At 35.5% G+C, this 20,941-nt stretch overlaps 1 protein-coding gene across 4 annotated transcripts in view; it reads right to left on the bottom strand.

Moving 5' to 3' along the window:
• The window catches only part of LOC6645883 (cyclin-dependent kinase 14), an 81,262-nt gene extending 72,363 nt beyond the window's left edge, over positions 1-8,899 (bottom strand). For 2 of the 4 annotated variants that reach the window (XM_023177643.2, XM_023177644.2), the window contains exon 1: positions 132-208. In XM_023177643.2, the coding sequence (XP_023033411.1) occupies positions 132-171 (40 nt within the window). In that variant the 5' untranslated portion in view covers positions 172-208. Of the gene's footprint in view, positions 1-131; positions 209-8,696 lie in introns of those variants that run through there. The other 2 variants (XM_002068489.4, XM_023177645.2) reach the window with 2 other exon arrangements.
• Between the last annotated feature and the right edge of the window lie 12,042 nt (positions 8,900-20,941).

The following is a 20,941-nucleotide window of genomic DNA, read 5'->3' as shown; positions in this document are numbered from 1 at the left end:
TCCCCATCCATTTATGTATATAATTTGGTTATTATTGTTTTTCGTTCCGCCGATCAAATAATAACATTTAGCAAACTTATTTCAGTGTTCATTGAGGCATGAAAATTGTGTTTTCCAACTATTCATCATACCATTCCCATTTGGCGTACACTCTTCTTCCATTCGAGACATTCTCCTTTTATTATGATTTTGGTTTTTGATAAATATTTACATATATATATTTTATTCTTATTTTTCACTAAATAAAACTGTTAAATTATATTTATGTTGTGATTAAAATTTGTTGATTTTCTTTTGAAGTATTTTAATAAGCAATATCGATTCTGTTTTAACGACAAGCTTAAAGAAAATTTAGATTATAATTGATTATTGTTTTCAAAATAATTGAACAAAATAATAATAAATGTTTTTCAAGTTAATAAACCATTCTATTACCTAAAGAAAATTGACCTATCTATATATATTAAGATTTTATGTCATCGCATTTTGCAATATAATTATAAAATTATTGTCTACTATGGAGAAAATGGAATAATTAATGTCATTAAAATGCTGCTGTAGGTGGTTGAGGGGAGTGGCTGGTAGAGAGAGAGGAGTGAAAAAACATACTTTGATGTCAGTACTTGATATTATTTTTGCTCTCAAACAAAAATAATTTGCCATCAAACTCATTTATTTACATTTCATAAAGTCTAATTAGATGTCAAAGGCAAATGACAAGAGTATTTTGTTCTCTCTCAGTCATTATGTTTTTTTTTTGTTGTTGCTGTTGCTATTTTTGCTTATTGCATGCCTCACTGGCCACGCCCACACTTCAATACTATTAAGGCTATTGAACTCAATCACCTGTCTGCAGTTTCTTCTCTCTGCATCCGCCCTCAACTCTTGCCTCGCCCAATCTCTCTGCTTTAGTTCTGTCTCTCACAATCATTGAGTCATTGAGGGAGGGAGGGAGGGAGGTAGGGGCACAAATTTGTCTGCCTTTGACATTGATTTTGATTGCAAACTTGCATCTCATTAGAAAGATAGAGAAGCAAGTGGCAAGTGACAAAAGTTTTGCTTGTCTATTTCTATTTGGTTTTAATTGAATAAGTTTTTAACCAAGAAATTGGCCACACACCAAAATGACTGAAAAATTGAATTTGAATTTGTTGTTGTTGCTGTTGTTAGCCTGTTTGTTTGCATCAAACTATTAACATTTTAGTGCATTTTATGCAAATTTTTGTGTGTATGTGTATGTGTGTGTGTGTGTGTGTTTGTCTGTGTCTCTTCAATTTACATGCAATCAGAGGAGTTGTTTGGGGGTCTTGTCCGATGTCAACCCGCATCAGCATCATAATCACATTCCCTTCCACCTACACTCTTGTTGTTTTTGATGTTGTTGTTGTTGTTCTTTGTCTCTCCACCCATCACCCCTTCACGCCCGCCTTCATACCCCTTTCTGGGTTTCCTTCTTCTTCTTCTTCTTTGGCTATGATTTTGAATAGCCATTTTAGAAGTCAACAACAGCTTACAGTTATGACTATGATGGCCTGTAATTGAGTTGGAGTGTTTTTTAGGGTAAGAGTCGTGTCGAAGCGGCGGGTAGGGGCAGGGGTGAGGGTATGGGGCGTATAGGTTGTGGGGGGGTATAATATGCAAAGTACTTCATACCATAAATTGCTTTGCTCGACTTGCTCTCGCTTGCATTGTTTAAGCCAAATTGCTTTTGACAACAACAACCACAATAACTATAATACACAAAGGAGCCACAAACGATATCTTGACACTATAGAGAGAGACAGAGATAGAGAGAGAGAGAGAGAGAGCAACACTTATCATATGATTTAGTGCTGGTAAAATGAGACAAAAAAAAAAAAACAAAAAGCAAAGTTAACCATTAAATAAGGCGACATTTATATACCCTACCAAAAACAAACTACAAGTAATTCCCCCCACGACATTTATATTAACTAACTGAGATATAGTATAGTTCCTTCCTTCATATCAATTTGATTAGTTTAGAACAAATGAAACCCCTTTTTAATTTTTATTTAGGATCTTCTAGGCAAGTGTATACAAGAATTTATAAGTACATTTATTTAGTATTTCATTTTTTTTTTTTGTTTATTATTATTTATATGTGTATTTAATTGTCCAAGTCAGTTTCAGAGTTCACTTCAGTTTGGTTAACTGGATTGTTGGGTTAGTGGGTAGCTCTGGCTAAATGTGCCTGTTCATGCTGGAGGTCGCTCCATAGAGTGGGCATTCCACATCCACTAGCACCAGCAGCAACAACAACACCAGCATCTGTATAATCAGTGTCAGTTTTATGGTTCTGAAGAGCTTGACAAATGACTTTTCAAGTGCCAATTTCCTTGTTCGGTGAGGATTTGAAATACATAGAGTAGGAGAGACTGAGAGAGAGAGAGCGTCGGAGATGGAGTGAAACTGACTTTATGGCGGAAATGTGTATGAATTATGATGAATGAAATATAGAAAACAACAAAAAAAAACAACAAAGATATTGTTTTTTTAAATGTAATGCGTTGGTTGCCTACAAAAGCTATTAGTAAAGCTTAAAACTATATATGGATTAACCGACTTTAATGAAATTTAACAAAAAGTATTGAAACTGTACCTAAAGGAGGGTAAGAAAACAATATTTTGGTTGGTTCCTTTATACAATGATTAATCAACTAACAATGCTAACAAAAATATATTAGTAAAGTTAACTGGAAACATTAGATCTGAATTCTGACAACCTTTAATATGGCTAAAGCTAAATTTAGACGCTAAAGAAAATAAATAATATAAGCACAATTCTTTCATTATTAAGTTCTCTCATCTGCTAAGTCATAAAGTAAGTTGTCGTTTGGCTAATTGTAGACAGTCGTCTGTCTCTGTTTCCACATTGCATTACAACAATTAGCCATATATCCATAAAAGAAAAAATGGGATCATTTGCAACAGCAGCAACAACAACAACAACAACCTCATCATTATTATCATCATCATTAGAAATATCATTCACAATTTTCTTGACACATGCCAGGCAAATGAAAGAGATTGAGGCAAAGAAATAACTAAATACAAGATGAGCAAAATTTATATGATGAGCACTTTCTTTTTCTTTTCGCACTCATTCTATTTCTCACTCTGCTTTTCTTCGGAAATTTTCTTGTTAATGACGTAATTACTAAGGCAACAATCACATAAAATGCCGGCAAAATGACAAACCAAGAGAAGGCGAGGCGAATAACCATGCCATGTTCTGTTGTCATGGCGTGCCACACGACGTATACGTGACATTTTGGCCATGCCTTGCAACGGCCTAACAGCAGCAGCGGCAGATATTCGCTCATTTCTCATCCATCCATCCATCTATCCATTTATCCATCCATCCATTCCTCTTCATCTCACAATGTTTTCTGTCATTTTTGGGCTCTTGGCCAAAGTTAAAAATTCTATGCAAAAAATTTGAATTAAAATGTAAACATTTCGAATACCCTATAGTTAACAATGATTAACATGAATTGAAGACTTTTTAAACAATTCAATGAACAACTTACTCTGCCCATATTATCCATCTGCAAATACTACAGGGTATACAAATTCTGATTCTATGCAAGTGAAAATAGAAATGGTGAGTAAAATTTTTGCACACCAAAAATATTTTGACACTTTTCGTTTGCTCCCAGCGGGTGGGGATAACAGATCGGTCTGGTAAAGGGGTAGGGATGCGGGGGGAGGGGGCTAGTTGACAACCAGCTGACTAATTGTATGAGGGGCGACAGTGCAAAAGAGTTTAAGTGCTGCAACATTAGGCGACCGCTGACGGAACTGAAGAACCGCAACTCAATGATTAAATGGCTTATGAATGATGCCTGTAAGCGAGGCGAAGGTGCGGAAGGAAAATTCTAAATTCCAGTCGCTAAAAATAGTCGAGTACGAGACAAACGCCACACGGCGTGAGGAGGAAACTCGACAGCGCATTGGACTTAAATTTGGAGGGTGGGGGTTGGGGGCCAAAAGTAAAATGGGTTAGTGTCGATGCCATGGGCGATCAATCGATTGGAAGCCGGGTGCCTATGTCTGGTTCTGGTTCTTGTTGTTTTTTTTTTTTCGCTGTTGCTGTGCGTTTTGACCTCGTTGAACTCGCCAGAGTGTTCAGTGTGAAAGGTTATAATTGATAAGCCCGAAGGGGACGGACGCCAGCCAACGGTCAGGGCATCCAAATGAGCGCGAGTTCAACATGAAATGAAATTCAATCCATTTTCACTATTTTGCATTTTTTCCCTTCATCAATTATATTAAATTGCATGTATTTTGTTTTGCTGTTTTTAAGTGCATAAGAAGATTAGCAAGCTAAAACGGAAAGCGGAAACCCATTAAACATTAATTAAAATGTGTTGAAAACTAATTAAATCAAATCTGGCTAAAAGTGTGAAAAATTGCATAAAAAAATGTTCTCCCAATAAGTTGAGTCATTATATACTCTCTCTCTCTCTCTCTAAACTGAAATGCTTATTTCTTAAGAAATTATTTTCATTGGAAAAGTTTAATCATTTCTAGGTAGTTTTTCATTGTAGTAGTGGCTCGTTTTAATCAGAAAGTGTCAACTTTTGCCCAAGTTCGCTTCCGAAAATCCAAAAAGAATATGCTAAACTTGTTTGACATTAAACAAATGCAAATACTTGTTGCAATTGACTAGTTTTCTATGGGAAATAATTAATAGCTGCTTATCTTGTTTATGATAATAGGCTTAGTTAGCAAATATCACGACCTTTGAATAGCATAGCTATAAATAACTAATTTCCCTCTATACAATTCACATGACATTGGTTAGAAAAGAGTAACTCCTATAGCCAATTCGATCTTTTAATATATTTCAATGCCACTCAACTATGAAATTAAATAATTTTGTTTTCTTAGATATTTGTGAGTTGATTGTGGAGAGCTTACTAAAAACTTAATCGATCTAACTTCAGGGGAATATTTCTTTTTAATTATTTTACTTTATTTATTCAACATATGTATGTATACCGATTCATCAGCGTTTCCATTAGCACATAACACACACACTCACACACAAAACAGAGCCAAAGAGTAATAAAATTAAAAAACCATCAAAAATTATACCAAAATATAAATAATTCCCCCCAGGGAAACACACAAACACACACAAATATACACATGGTAGCTTTCTGCTCCTCTTCTCCACCTTCCATCATTAGAGTGGATGCCTTCACGCCTTTGGGGCCTGGGGTCTGATTTTTTTGTTTTTTTTTTTCCGGTGAGTGAACGGATCCGCCGATTCGTCAGCCCGTCGGACAATGTCGTTCATTCAAACTCATTTAACATATTTTATTTTATATGATTTTTATGCTAAACACGCTTTTCAAGGCAGCTAGTTTTTATTACCATATAGAACTATTTTTCTTTTTATCGGTAAAATCGAAGGCAAAAGATGGGGCGTGTCCGATAAGACGATATGTGCTAGTTTGCTTTTGTTGCTCTTACTGTATAAGAAACTCATTTTGGTAACAACAAGAAGTAGGAACAAAAAAAAAATTAGTCAACCAGTTGCACGGAGTTGACGTATTATTGCCCACCTGTTTTAATAGTTTTTGCACACGGCAGTCGCGTCAGAACTTTTTGACTAACTTTGCGTGTTTGCCACTCGTTTATCAGAGTTGCCAAATCGCCATAAGATGTCTGCTAAAGCAACCGACCAGCCAGAGGTGGAGCCGAACAACAACAACAAAATACACACACACACACATACACTCTCACACACAATCTAATTAAAATTAAAATATATAGGTTTATTCTTTTTTTTGTTGTTGTTGTTGTCGGGGGCGAAACGAAACGAAATGAAATGAAATGGAGGAAGAAAATAAAACTCCCCAACCAAAACAACTGGAAAATCTTAATTACCTTTGTGGGACCCTTTTCATCTGACTTTGCCTTTTTTTCCCCCTTCTCTCCCTCTTGGCTAACCAATTTGATTTAGTCATCAGAAATGATCCAATTTGATAATATATATGTAGGTAGGTATATATCAAATTAGGCGTGGCCCAACTATGAGTAGAAAATCGGTATTTGTTTTCGTAATTAGAGAAATTAGGCATAGTTTTTAGCCGAACTTCTAGAAAGAAGCTTTTAATTTAAAATTTTCATTAAATTTCATAAGATAAACTGACCTAGATGGCAAACCGAAAGTTAATATAAAATTGTTATTAGACAATCCTTCAACTGGCTTGTAATTGATTTAGCCATCAAAAATGATGATCAAAACTTGTTCTAAGGCGGCATTAATTACTCTAAAAACAACATCAATTTATAATTAAATTGCACTAATCGCATAACCGATATGGAAAGTCGACTCTGACAAATAAATCAATCACAAAAAAAAACGAAAAAAAATGCTTCTATCTTTGCCTAGTTTCAGCTTATTCCTCTCTGTCTCTTTCTCTCTGTCTGTCTATCCGTCTGTTTGTCTGTCTGCCTCTGCGGCTATCTGTGTTTGTTTCCCTGGTAATGAGTTTTGGATGCCTTGTTGATATTTACTACATATGTACATATAAGTATGTATATATGTATAAATATAGACAAATATCAGATAAGAGTAAAGTGCTTCCATAAAGCATAATGCCTGATTAAACATATGATTAGAGGTACTCTGGGGCGGTTAAGCGGTGGTTATACATAGTCGAGATACAATTTTCGATACGATTTGATTTCCTTATCGGTCGAAGAAGAAGAGAGTGCCCTGGGGCAACTCGAGGAGGAATGACGTCCGCGACACAAACGCCGACGCTTGGGTCAATGTTCTAATAAAACAAGTTCAATTCAACTTGAATTAATTTCAATTGCACACACTGTAAATAATGCTGCCCCATACTTGATGATGATGAGGGCTCAATTCTTCTCCCTTCCTCTCTCTCTCTCTGTCTCTTGACTCTTGCTCTTTTGGGGCGGCAAGCTGACTGAAACTGGTTTTTCAACAACTGACCATGTATATATATAAAGAAGATGGTATATATTATATACAGATTCTTTTTGGTTTAAAATACATTTTTAGCCACTGCACAATTTTTCAATTAAATGCATTTATTTATGCTTTTCTTTTGCTTCCTTCGTTTATTTCCATTTTTGCGTCTGTCAAAATATTTACGCTTAATTTTAATAAAATTTACTTTGATGCTTTCTATCTCTCTTTCACCCTGTCTCCACACCCCACACACACACACACACACTGGGCGTTTCGTTACGTTTTCGGGTTTCATGTTTCAATATTTGCATAGCATTTTCAATGGACTTTTTATGCATATTTTTTAAAATTATATACATAATACTGGGTGACCATTATCGTCATTTATAATTGACCTTTCTCAAGGCTTCATTTGAGTGAAATAAACTTAGTTCATAATAGAAAAAAATCGTTCAAGTTTTCAAAAACAAACTGATAATATTTAAAGGCTGTGATTAACGTGTATTTTTTTCGAAACTAGAGTTTTTGTTGTATAGATCTCAACTTCTTGAACTTCTTTTGACACATTCATGGACTGTGTTGCATCTGAAACTTAGCAAATAAAATGAGATTTTCTTCGAATAAATGTTTCTTATTGGTGGATTGAAAACGAAATATACAAAAAGAAATCACCCTGTTTTCTGCTGTGGCACATAAATTTATATATTTTGTATTTATTTATTTTAAATATGTGTACTTATACATATACACACATATGTATGGAATGTGTATGGAATGTATGCGTGTTAAATCTTTGTCTGATTGGGAGAATTTTTTTTTTTATTAAACGCATGAATCATTTAAAAATTAAAGTTGACTTCAATGTCCAGTACAGTCATTTCCTTAAATGAGTGATTTTATTTTGCCATTGATAACAGTTTATATCTCTCTTTGAATCCCAAAGAATTTTTTGTGCATTTATAAAGCTATTCATCTAAACATAATTTATAGTATTATCTAATCGTTTACTTTCTTTCAACAGGTAAGTTATTCTAAGGATTTAATTATTACTATTCGATCTGAGTTTGCAATATTAATATTAAGGTATTAAATTTGTTAATTAATCAGTCACAACTAACAATTTTGTTTTAGTTTATGAAGAAAGTTATTTTTTTCCATCTCTCAATCGATGAATATAATTATGTAGTTATTTTTAAAAAATTTGTTTAAAATATAAATGATCATTGAATTTAAATATTATCTGAATCGTTTTCAATTTTTGTTTGGTTTGTTTCTCTTCTACCATCATCATGGAAACTTTTAATTTTCCCTCTTACTCATATCATTTCGCACAATTAAATTGTTTATATATTTTAATTACCAACAAATAATAAACAAAATTAAAAGAAAGAAATATAATTTTATTACACACACACACACACATACATAGATAGAGAGACACAAACAAAATGTTAGCGAGAGAAATCAAGAGATGAGAAGAGAATTCTGTTGAAATTAAAAATAAACCCACAATAAATTCTTGTACGAAAACAAAAGGTAAAAACCAAAAAACCAACAAAATTGAATTAAAAATATCAAATTTGTTTATTTGCGAGAGAAGGCATGATTACGCCTTCTCGCTCTCTTCTCTTTCTCTTTCGCTTTCTCTCTCTCACTCACTTACTTACTTGCTTGCATACTTAAATTAAACTATGTACATAATTTTAATGTTTATACGCACCGGCACCAAAATTGTTGTTGTTAATTTTAGTTGGTTGATTTATTAATTCGGCAATTTTGAGGCTGTTTCTTTTCTCGTTTCAGAAGGGAATTTAATAAACACACAACTGAGAGAGGTCAGTTGGTTGCTCGATTTCTTGATGGGCAGTTGGGCGGGTGGGGAACAAAGTTTTTTGTTGTTTTTTTTTTTACTCACACCCGCAGCAAACAAACACGCACTCACGTTAAAAAAAATAAATATGTTTAGTTAAGTTTTTTGTTTCTTTTTGTGGTGCTTAATATTTATTAATTTATTTTTTTTTGTTGGAAACTTTCATTTATGGCACGCCAGACAACATTTTGATGAATTTTTCTTGCAGTTTTCTTTTTGGTTTTAAATGTTTTTTCTTGTGTTTTTGTATTATTTTTGTTTTTTTATCAATTTCACTTCATGAATTTCCAGGAGATATCTGGTGTTTAGAGAGTATTTAGATATATTACACTCGGCGCCCTGTTATCGCTAACAACGAAGTTATGCATAAAAAAAAAAACGAGGTCAAATATTATCTACAGACAAAACACAACAATAAAATAAAAGTCATTATGAAAGATACTCGATGGGACGAGACGACGATGACGACGACGACGACGACCACAGACAACACAGTAGCAAGAATGGCAACAGCAGCACCAAACAACAACAACAATACCAACAAAGAGCAAATGCCGCCGCTCTTACACTCAATTTTTTTTACTGTTATTTGGGGGTTGTTGTTGTTGCCATTGTGGCTAAGGGTGGTGGCTGTAGTGTATTAAACAAAACAACAAACGGAAAAAAAAAAACACAAAATAAAAATCACAATTTACATTTTCAAAAATTCTACTACTATTTTACATTTTTGGTTTTTTTTGTTTTGTTTTTTAACTTTACGTTAATTGGGGTTTATTAATGTCTTTTTGTTCGTTAAGAATTTTGGCAAAGTTATTTAAATATCTTGTTTTTTATCCGGATCACACAACCTGCCGCTTTGAGTTTCGCACACGAAATGAGGTCAACGAGATACACGGGACATAACAGGACGTCGACAGTAGCAGCAGCAACAGCAACAGCAGCAGCACAAGCAACAGCGACGCTTTTTACTACAGCGCGAAGAAGACTACGTCGACAATTTTACGTTACACGAATGAATCGACGAAGTAGTCGAAGCCTGCCACCTTCCCTCTGCCTGTTCCTGCTGCCTGCTGCTTGCCGCCTGCCATGAAAGTAGCGCAAGGGCGCCCACCACCTGATTGAAGAAGCTGACTATTGAGAGAGGGTGGTGGGCCACTACTACTACTACTACTACTAACACCACCATCACCACCGCCACCATCATTGTCATCATCGTCGTCGTTGAAAGAGAGAGCTCTCTCTTCTCTTTATATATCTTTCCCTTCTAACGTTTGCTTTCTCTTCTATGTGTGTGTGTGTCTGTTTGCGTTGCTCTTATGCTATTGCCGGCTTGTGGAACGCAACAAAAAAGGCTCTCTCTCTTTCTCTCTTTACAAAACGCCCGGGCATCTTGGTTTATTACGTATACGCAATGTTGATTACATGATTTGAACGTGAGTAGGTCGTGGGCGGACTGAGGCTTAAAAGAGGCATAGCACAACACGACCCGAACCATCCATTACACCCATCATTACCATTGCCAGGTGTCTGTATGAGTACCACTGGGTCAAAGGCCACACACCATAGTCAATTGATAAGAGATCACGATAAAAAAAACATAAAAGTTAACAATATTAGCAGAAGCGATGCCCGAATAGCCCATCCAACAGGCCACAGGGCTAAAGTATATATATTTTGCGTTCAAGTGGCTCCTATTGTTTTATCATTCCTACAGTTTTAGAGCAATTGCCTGTAGTGCATGTAAGTATTTGCGTCACAGTCTTAACATTTTTTTGATCTGATGCATGCAAATTGTGCAAGAGAGCGCAACTATTTTCTAGTCAGCTGACTAAACAGACTGGCATTACACTTCGCCCTACAACCACTTAATACCTTTGCAACTCTATGGCAAAAGGTGAATATACTTTTGGTTGTCTAATTAATAGGTAGTATTTATATTTGACATAGTTTCTTTTAGAGTGTGAAACAAATTCTTCTTCAAAGTATTCATTAGAAATCGAAAATCTTTCGAAAACATTTCCAAGTTTCTGCAAGTTGTTAACTATAATTTTATCTTTTAGATTCTCAAATTCCGATAATAATGGAGCAATATATTTAAGTATAACCAAACGAAAAACTAAACTGAAAACTGTTTAAACTTCAAAGTCACGCACCGCCTTGAACTTTTTTTGTTTTCTTGATAAATTATAGGTAGGTATACACATTTATTTAACTATCTTCTATTTCTCATGGCAAAATTGAGCATCATAAAAAATGCTAAAGTCATAATTGCCAAAAATAAATAAAAAAAAAAAATACAAAAAGAAAGAGCAAGAGAGATACCCCGAAAACAAAATAAAATTGTGTTTCCGTATAACCTTCAGAGCAATTCGAACGCACTTCAACCCGTGGAGCAGGTACACAGCAAGTTAAACAGAGGGGACTGTAATTACTTGAATTGTAGTTTATATGCCCATGATCAATGTCACTATATCTGGTCATTTGGCCAGATCAAGATTACGTTTCTCTACATCTCTTAATAGATTAGATAAGGTTCTAAGTGGCTTAGAATTGTATTTTTGATAGATCTGAGAGAACTTAAGCTTCTCCCTAGTTGGTCCGGCTGAATAAATAAACGACTAAACTAACTAAATTAAACTAAATACAAACACACACACACACATACACACGAAAGAAACAGAATAAACAGAGAGGGGAAATTATTAAGTATGATTAGGTTTATTTTATTTATTCATTTGTTGTTATTACTCTTGATTTTTTGTGTACTTTTTGTTTTGTGTTTTAAATTTTGATTTATGATGCTGCGGCAAAACGGAACGGAAGCAGAACGTAACTGTTTGACTGACTGAACGCGTCTATGACGTACAAGACACACAACACGATGTAGGTTTGAGAGCCACTGAGAGCGGAGAAAAATAAAAAATAAACACGCAGACCAGAGATACGACAGATAACGAGAACACGAACAACGTACGAGAGTTGCTGCTGCTGCTGCTGCTGCTAGCGGGAGCGCCCCAAAAAAAACACACTTTTGTTTGGGGACTCTATAGAGCGAGCGGGGGATGCGTGCGTCTGCTTTTATATGTGGGAGAGACTGACACACACATACACGCAAACGGAGAGAGGACAGAGAGAGACAGAGAGAAGCGTCAGCCACGGCGAACGTTCAATTGTGAACTGAATCGAATGCCAAAGTAGTAGCACCAAAATTGCAGTGCTGCTGCTGCTGCTGCTGTCGCTGCTGACGCCGTTGCTGCTGCTGCTGCTGTTGCTGCTGGCTGTTGGTGTGTTGCTGTGGTGAATTTGTTTTGAGCTATGATATTTCATTCAAGACAACCGCCGGCAAAAACGAAAGAGAGCCGTAGAGAGAGAGGTAGAGGAAGAGAGAGAGAACGAGGGGCTAAGCTTTGTTTAACTTACGTCACAGATAGCAACAACAACAACAAATAACAGCGTAAGCAAAGTAAACAAAAGACGGCAACTACAGAAATTGTTGTTTTTATTTGTTACAAGGAAGTGGGGGATAAAAATAAATTATACTACACAGTAACAGCAGCAGCAACAGCAGCAACAACAACAACAACAGCGGGCAATGGGCAAAACTCTGCTGCCAGTGGCCATTGTTTTATGCACGAGCCAAACCATTGGCAGATAGGCAGGGCAGTGGGCAGAGGCAGAAGCAGAGAGATCCAAGCAGCAGCGTCAGTCAAAAAGCATGAATCATCGAATCCCCAAAGCAACCAGGAGCGCATTCATATCAAATTTAAAACAAATTTCGGATAAATGTGTTTGGCGCATTCCGGCAAAATCTGTTAATTACAAGCGACTGATTACTTTTGTGAACAACTGTTTCATAATCCACCTGCCTGCATTTTCATTGATTAAATCAAAATAGTGGAGGTTCAAAGTCAAGTTAATGAAACATGTGTTAAAAAACCCAAGGGTCTCTAATATTATAACGACTCATACGATACAGTAAATTTAATTATGCCTAAGTCAAATGCTCGTATTAATGAACAAACTTAGCCCTAGATAAGCTTGTGTTTTAATTTTGCTTGCCACATACACCAAGCAAATTATTCATCGAAATGACTGCCACTAATTTTAATTGGTTGTCAAATATTTTCAACTACACATTTTTATATTTCATTATCTTATTTATTTATTTATCGACTATCATAAATTTCAAATACAACTACTATGCATATGCAATGAACTTTGAAAATCCGCCTCTGATCCCCAAGTGTAAGGGCCACAACACCATCGAAACAAAGAGTGAGAGGGAGAGCAAGAGCGAGAGAGAGAGACCCCAATAATGAAGGAATGCCTGTGAATCGAAAGAGACTCTTAAGTGGCAAGCACTCTCTCTTAACTTCCACAGCAGCAAAACAAAAGCAAAATTCACCACACGAGAAGGAACGCAACGTGCCACAACAGCGTGCCACAAGCAACGTGTTTCATGTCTCTCTCTCTCTCGCTAGCTCTATCTCTCTCTCTTGGGGGGAGCACAAAAATATTGCATATTTTTGCTCTATTTTAAATTATTAATGAGCGGCTTGTTCAGTTATTAAAAGCCTGGGAATATCGGGTGCGGGAATATCCTTCGTAAAAACAAAAAATAAATAAAACGAAGCGTGCAGGTGAATTGAAGTTTCGTTACTCCACCACCCAACAACCAACACCACCCTGAGGGTTTGCAACAGGAGACCAGCAAAACGAATCGTATTCCCAAATTTGATTAGGTTTACCCTCTGGTTTACGTTTTTATTTTACTTTATTTTTTTTTTCGGCTGTTGCTGCTTTTGGTATTTAGGTTTTCTTTTTTAGACAGTTTGATTGTGGGTTGGCAATAAAAAAGGTAAGACTTGTAAATACTGTTACAAACAGAGCGAAGAAGAAGAAGAATAGATGGGAGATACTTAAACATTTGAAGAGGGCTAGGTTAGGGTCGAGTCGAGTCGAGGTTTATTGTTTGATATTTAAGTGCGATAATAAAAAATGAGACATAAAGTAGAAGAAAATAGCCAGCACAAGTTCGTGATTAGCTTCAAATAAAAACAGTCGAGTTAGTCTCATCCAGATAGACAAAAAAAAAAGTTGCCCTTGGAATGCAATGAATATAAATAAGGCAAGCTGATTTGTTAAAAAAATGGCACTAAAAACGAAAAATATAAACCTATTAGATCATCTGGCGAAAAATTTATGAAAAAATAAACATAAACATACAATTTTAATTAGCAAATGCAATTCAACTAATTAAAGTAATTATTTTCCAGCTTAATAAGCTTCATTTTTCATAGGGTGAAAAGACATATTAATTTTGCTAAAATGTAAGTGGCTGATGGAAGGAATTTAGCCATGTTCGTCTGTATGAACATCTAGATTGTCGAGACTAAAGAGTATAGACCAGACAAATTTGATTTGTTAACTCATGTAGTATGTAATTCCTTCGTAATTTAAATTAATCTTCGATACTAAGTGACCTAAATGGCCAGAATTGACCGGGATAGAGCGGGATAACCTTTTTTTGCTTAAGGGAAATTGGCATAGGAATATATGAGTTTGAAATGTTTACTTTACTTACGACTTAATTATTCTATTGAAAAGTTGAAAAATTGCAGAGTTTAGCAAAATTCAATTATTATCTAAAATTCGGAAAGTATTTAAAAAAAAGAGTTCAAGAGTGATTAATTTGTTTATATACATAGCTTTCTTCAGCTTTTTAGCCACATCTCAACAATGTACTATCTATCTCTTGAAAAGCACTTTGAAATTGGAAAAAATATCATTTAGTATGGAAAAAGAACATATATGTTCATATATATTTCCTTACACTTGGCTAATTTACATTTTAAACGCCCCAAGTAATCTATGTAGATACAGTCACTGCATTACCATCGAAACCATACCAGCCATACCACCCCCTGCCCCAACCCAAAAAAAAAGAAAATAAAACTTTCGTATTTGTTGTTTGTGCCTATGTAGGAAAATAAATTTTGTAGTCTGCTGTCTTGCTGTTACTTTGTGCTCCCGAAAGTGTTGCATTTGTTTAGGCTTTCCAGCTCAGGTGAGTTGAGTGAACACGAAGGAGCATGAGTAGGAGGAGAAAGGAGCAGTAGAATGAGTTGGAGCTCAGCTTCTGCCTTTTCCCCCAGTGACCAAAACAGTAGGCTAAAAATTGCGTGTGAAATGGTTTTAACTTTTGCTTTTTATCTTCAATGTTGCAACAACACGAAACAGGTAAACAAAAATAAGGTAAGAAACAAAAAGGGACTTTGAGAGTCCTTATGGGTTACGCATACGCCATGTGTGTATGTATGATTGTGTGTTAGGGAACAGAGCGGCCCTCGCTGTTAAGGGGAGGAGGGAGAGTAGTTCCAGTTTTCTCTGGTCTTAGCACTGCGAAAAGAAATTGAAACGATATATCCAAGTTTCTCGTTCAAGTTTAGAAAACGCAAAAATCACCTGCCAGTTTTGGCAACGAATTTATAATACCCTGCTGTTAAATTTACGTGTTACTTGCGCTATCTAGTTTTCTAAATCTTTAATTGTTGATTTAATAAGGCGTTTGGGTCGTTAATTTAAGGAATTCTGACAACTTCCTTTTGGAAATATCTCTTTTGATCTTCTTGATATGCGTAAGACATCTATCGGCCTATATATTTTCAGCCTAAATTTGATCATCATAATGCTGGACATACCTGTCACTCAGAGTGACTGCTGGGTAAAGAAAACTCGCATAAAACTTTTGCTCAGTGTAAGTAAGAATATGCGTGTCTTATTCCCTTTTACCTTTTTCTGTTCTTTTTTTGTGTATGTTTTTTTTTTTTGTTTGCTGTTTTGGAAGTTAACTTTCTGAGAGGTAGAAATGCAAAAGTAAAAATCTCATATGAAACTTCTTGGCTTGACATTTCTTTTCCTTTATATAGGCAAATTTAATGGAAAACGACGTGCCTCACTCTCCCTGTATCTCTCTCCTGTCTCTCTATGTGTGTTTGTTGAGTGAAAAAGGAAAAGCCACAAGCCTAACTTAGGGGGAGAGTGAGAAAACTTTCAGCATACGAAATGTGGAAAATAAACAAAATGAATTTATTTGAAATCGAAACGGATTAGGCACAAGACCTATGAATAGGGATGGAGTGCAACGATACCGATATATATGTATATACATATGTAGATGGGGTAGAACAAATGGAAGGAGAAAATATCCCCACAGATAAGGCGTGAAAATGTAACAGGCAATCAATGTGTGAGTGCGAGTGTGTATGTGTATGTGTATTTGTTTATGGGCGTGGCCCCGTAAACCCAACTGTCCGACTTAATTGACTTTTGAAGTGATGCTGCTGCTGCCTCTGGAACCCAAAAACCAAAAAACCAAACGCTTTTCATCCTCCCCTATCCATAAGCAATATATGTATATGCCTCCATTTCCCCCCCCCCAAACATATCTACTAAGCACACACGCACACATACATTTAAATATGTGTATGCGTGTGTGTGGAACACATAAAATCATTTAAATAATAAATGCCCCTGGACTTTTTTCTCCAAACTTTATTATACAGGGAAAGGCGCACAAGAGCAGGGAAGAAGCTTAGCATGTAATCAAAGTTGGTCTAATGAAAACATTTACAAAAATTTGCTATCCATACATACACACACACACACAGAACACACACTATCAACCGCTCCTGCCTTCATGGTGTATCTCCGGTCATAAAATCAATAAACTTAAATAACTACAAATAACTGAAATTGGAGCACGAAGTGAACCTAATTGCACATCACAATGACATTAACAGAAACTTGTAATGGATCCCCTCTCTTCGCCCATCTTCAGTTCCGCTTGTGTCTTTTGTGTGTGCAAAAGAGATGCAATCCTCTATCCTTTACCTCCTACCACAACATGCCCCAATTATCCACTTGATGTGAATCGGATTAAAGGCTCTAAAAGTTTAGACGGTGTCCTGGGCTAAGGGCAACGCTGTGATGATGTTGGCATCATTTTAGCTTTGCTCGTTTTGCCCGCAATAATAATAATTCATTTGCCCAAATAAATATGCTAAATTATGTGTTAGATGTGTTGCACAGTGCTAGTCAAAAGTCCATTTATTGCATTATTTAATATGAAATAGTCTCAGGGGGATCTATTGACAATCGATTAATTAAAATCGAGTCTCTGTCGTTTTGCCTAGTATTTCGTTTATATTTAACTGAATACATACTTTTGCCAAGTACTGTATGCATATTTGCAGGTACTGTTTGTTTCTGCTTGTGTTTTGAATTATGTTGTTTGCCTTTGTGGTTGACTTTTGTATTAACACGAAAATGCTTTGTGGTTTCTATGGTCGAAAATGTTCAACATATTCTCTTGATAGTTTGACAACCATTGCTACATTTAATGAGATTTACCAAAATATGCAAAATATATTAGAAAAAAAAGCGGATGACAGCATTTAATGCGCTTAGTAATTAAATACATTCTATATTTCCAATTTAATTGCTTAATATCGTTTAAAGTGATTAGTTCCCATGAGAATCAAAAGTTAGAATCGATTTTGTCAATGCGTCAATGCGTCATTTAAACATCTAATCTAATCAAAACAGATATTTAAGAACTTTTATATACATCAATTAGTTTGTTGTCTGATTAACTCTTTGTCTGATGTATACATTTCTTTTATAATCTTTTCACTTTGGAGTGACTTTCAAATCGACTGCATCGACATGCATTGCCTCCCCCGTTGGCAATCGTTCATTTAAGTCTCACACAGTTCAAAAACTAAATATTCCCATGATGAAACAATAACAACGCATCGGCCATGAACTGAAAGAGCCCCCCTTAAACACTCTACATATGTATGTATGTAGAACTATGAACGTCAGAGCATAGAGCAACCACTCGGGGCTCCTCTAGCCGACAATCACAATCAGAAGCACACACTTCCGGTCTCACTTTCATTCAATTTTGCTACTGCACTTTATTGCTATTCAAAAAGTAACAAAAAGAAGAGAAGCGAAGAGAGGAGAGAAAAAAAACGCATAAAATGCAAAACGTTCTCGTTTCAACTAAAATGGTCTATAAACATTTTGAGTCATTGCCATGAGCAGCTCGCGACTGGATGACTGGATGGACGATGACGACTACGACTACGACGACTTCATGTGCCGTGAGAGTGAGAATCAATTTACAGCTAGCAACATAGCGTTGCACAAAAAAAAACATCATACACACACACATATAAAAACAAAAAAGAAAAATTAAATCAAACAAACAAACTGGCACGCACAAGCATTTAATGGAAACGAAAAAGCCAAAAGGGATCGCGCTTTGCTCCTCTCTTTTGGCATCCCTCCACAATCGAAACTGATGGAGCGCGGCGGGAAAGGTCCACCACATGTGTGTGGCAGCTTCAAAATGAATTTGAATGAATTGCGAAAAACAAAAAATACTCAAAAAGAAGAAATTCCAAATGCTTCGACTCTGTGGACCATAAGATACCCTATATCCAAGCCTCATTCAAACGCTGAAGAGCTTAAATGCTCTTGCCCCATGGACTTTTTGGTCAATATTCTTTCTAATTCTAATCCCGATTTAGTTTATCATGCGTTTAATTATAGAATCTAAAAATCATATAGTTTGACTTCTTGTCAAACTTCTGGCTTATACCATTTAGGTCTTGGATATTAGGGTATTAAGATAGATAGAACAAAACTAAAAGTTTGAGGACAGAGAAGGAATATGCAGCAGCACCCAAAAAAACGGAAATCATTTACCAAAATGCTGGACAGGAAACCGAATGAGTGCAAAATGCAGCGTCTCAAGTGCTTTAATTGCGAGCTTCAACACAAACTAAGTAAATCAAATTGAAGACAAACAAATTTGACAGAAAACTTGTCGAAGAAGAAGTAGCAAATATAGCAAAATAGTTTACTTAGGCAATGCCGAAGATTAGATGCTCTTGCAGACCATTGACTGTTGAATTTCAAAAGCTTGGAAATTTTTATTACTTTACTTACAGGGGAAAAATGTACAAACATAACCTTCAAATATCGATTTTCAAGCTAAATTTTTTCTTATTAATTGTACGATAATCTTTACTTTAACCGATCGTTCCAATTCTGAAAGGGTATCAGGATAAAATTTATACAAAATTTGAAGACAAACTTCCTCATAGCAAAAATAGGAGACCAACCACACACAGTAGTCAGTTCATGAATTTTGCATAATTAGACAATTAACCAAGTTGAAGAGAGTAAAGAAATGGTTGGCAGGGAGAGGGATATGGTAGGAGATGAAATAGAAGAAGAAACAGCTGATAAACGAACTTTGATAGTCATAAGAAAATAAACTTTCTTGGCTTCACAGTTTCTCTGCTTCTCTCCCTTTATCCCTCTCACTCTTTTATTCTATATCACTGTCTCTTTTTCGCTCTAGTTTCCACTTACTGGCAACTATTTACTAGTTATATTTTTCATTTTCCATTTTGCATTTTGTTTATTTTGTGCTTGAAGATGCAACTTTTGCAACCACAAATCTTTTATTCTATGGAAGCGAGGAAAAACTGTTTCAAAAGCCGAGAAGAGAAGCTGCAGCAACTCGGCAACTTGTTATTTATATGATTTCGCCTCTTACTTGGCTTGGTTGCATATAAATATATATATATGTATAATATATATTTGTATACATATGCCAGAGAATACAGTGGAGTCTCTTTGTCTTTGCATAGAAAAGTATTATTAACTATGGTTTTATAGTACTGATGAAATTTGATATATTTGTTGTCCTAGCAATCCTCGTAAAAAAGGATACACAAAGCCTCTTAGTTATACTGGGTTTTGAATATATCAATATTAAAATTAGCTCTACTTGATATGAGTTTCTAAATTTTCTTATTTCATTTCTAATTTAAAAACGAATATGGCAACTATTGGCTCTTGTGTACATTATTATTTGTGGTTGACTGTATGCATATTCCTTCTGTGAGTTTCAAGTTATGAAATTTATTAGCTTCAAATGCTGTTTGTTTATTATCGTTGTTGTTGTTGTTGTTGTTGTTGTAGTTGTAGTTGCTGCTGTTGGCGTTGCCAGAGCCCAAGCAAGGCATTCGCTCAGCTTTTAATGGGAAGTGTTGCACATTAAAAAATTTATGCAAGAAAATTCCTAGAATTTCTTTTCATTTGTATTTTTTCTTCTTTTATGTCGTTTGTTTGATTAATGGAGTCGACTCGAGTTGAGTTGAGTATGAAGTTAAGTTATGTTGTATAAAGGAAAAAGAGTTTTGCATAGTTCATTCGTATGGAATTTGAAATGTTTGATTTAATTGAGCTAATTGAGTGTCTGGGCGATCAATTAGTTATTATTTCAAATTTGAAACGATTGAAAAACATGCGATTGAGATGAAGTTATAACCAGGAAGAACTTCAGTACGATTTCTTCTTCTACAGACTTATCGATATGTCTAGGTAACGATTTATCTTATTCCACTAAGCCTCGTGAGTATTTAATATATATCATTTGATATAATATCAAAACTAAAAGTGTTTTGAAAACTTTGGAAATCGGTTAAGGTTGCGAATAAACAAAATTGATTATTGTTTTATGAAATATTGATATGTGCCACTCTTAAGTCTTAGAAGGTAAACCAAAAGTAGGGTGATCAATAAAATGATTTGGCATTTTTTTGCAAAGCATTGTGTTTAAAAATGACTGAATGTAAATATTTAATTCAATTGTTTTTAAGCAAATGTGTTGGTTTTGGTACCTGAAGAAACAAAAAAAAAAACATTTATTGTTTTTTGTTGGGGCTTTTAATTTCTCATTTCTTCCGTTTTGCCCAAATGGATCCCAAATTGAGCCCATATGACAGGGCAAATTGCGAACAGCTCAATTATGTTGGAAAATTTACTGAACCAAGCTGTTGCCTTGGCTCCCGTTGCCGCCGCCACCGACGACGACCCCCAACTCAAATGGAATGCAATGGACAAGAACAATATGAATGGATAGGCGGCGGATGGATAGGGGGAGAAGCCATGGGCCAGGAGCCAGAAGTAAGAAGCACACTAGTCAAGCAAACTCCCACCAGAGAGAAGAA

This window comes from Drosophila willistoni (assembly GCF_018902025.1).
Source record: "Drosophila willistoni isolate 14030-0811.24 chromosome XR unlocalized genomic scaffold, UCI_dwil_1.1 Seg8, whole genome shotgun sequence".
Classification (NCBI taxonomy): Eukaryota; Metazoa; Arthropoda; class Insecta; order Diptera; family Drosophilidae; genus Drosophila; species Drosophila willistoni.
The sequence above is the reverse complement of the archived record's forward strand: the minus strand, read 5'-3'. Positions and strand labels throughout refer to the sequence as shown.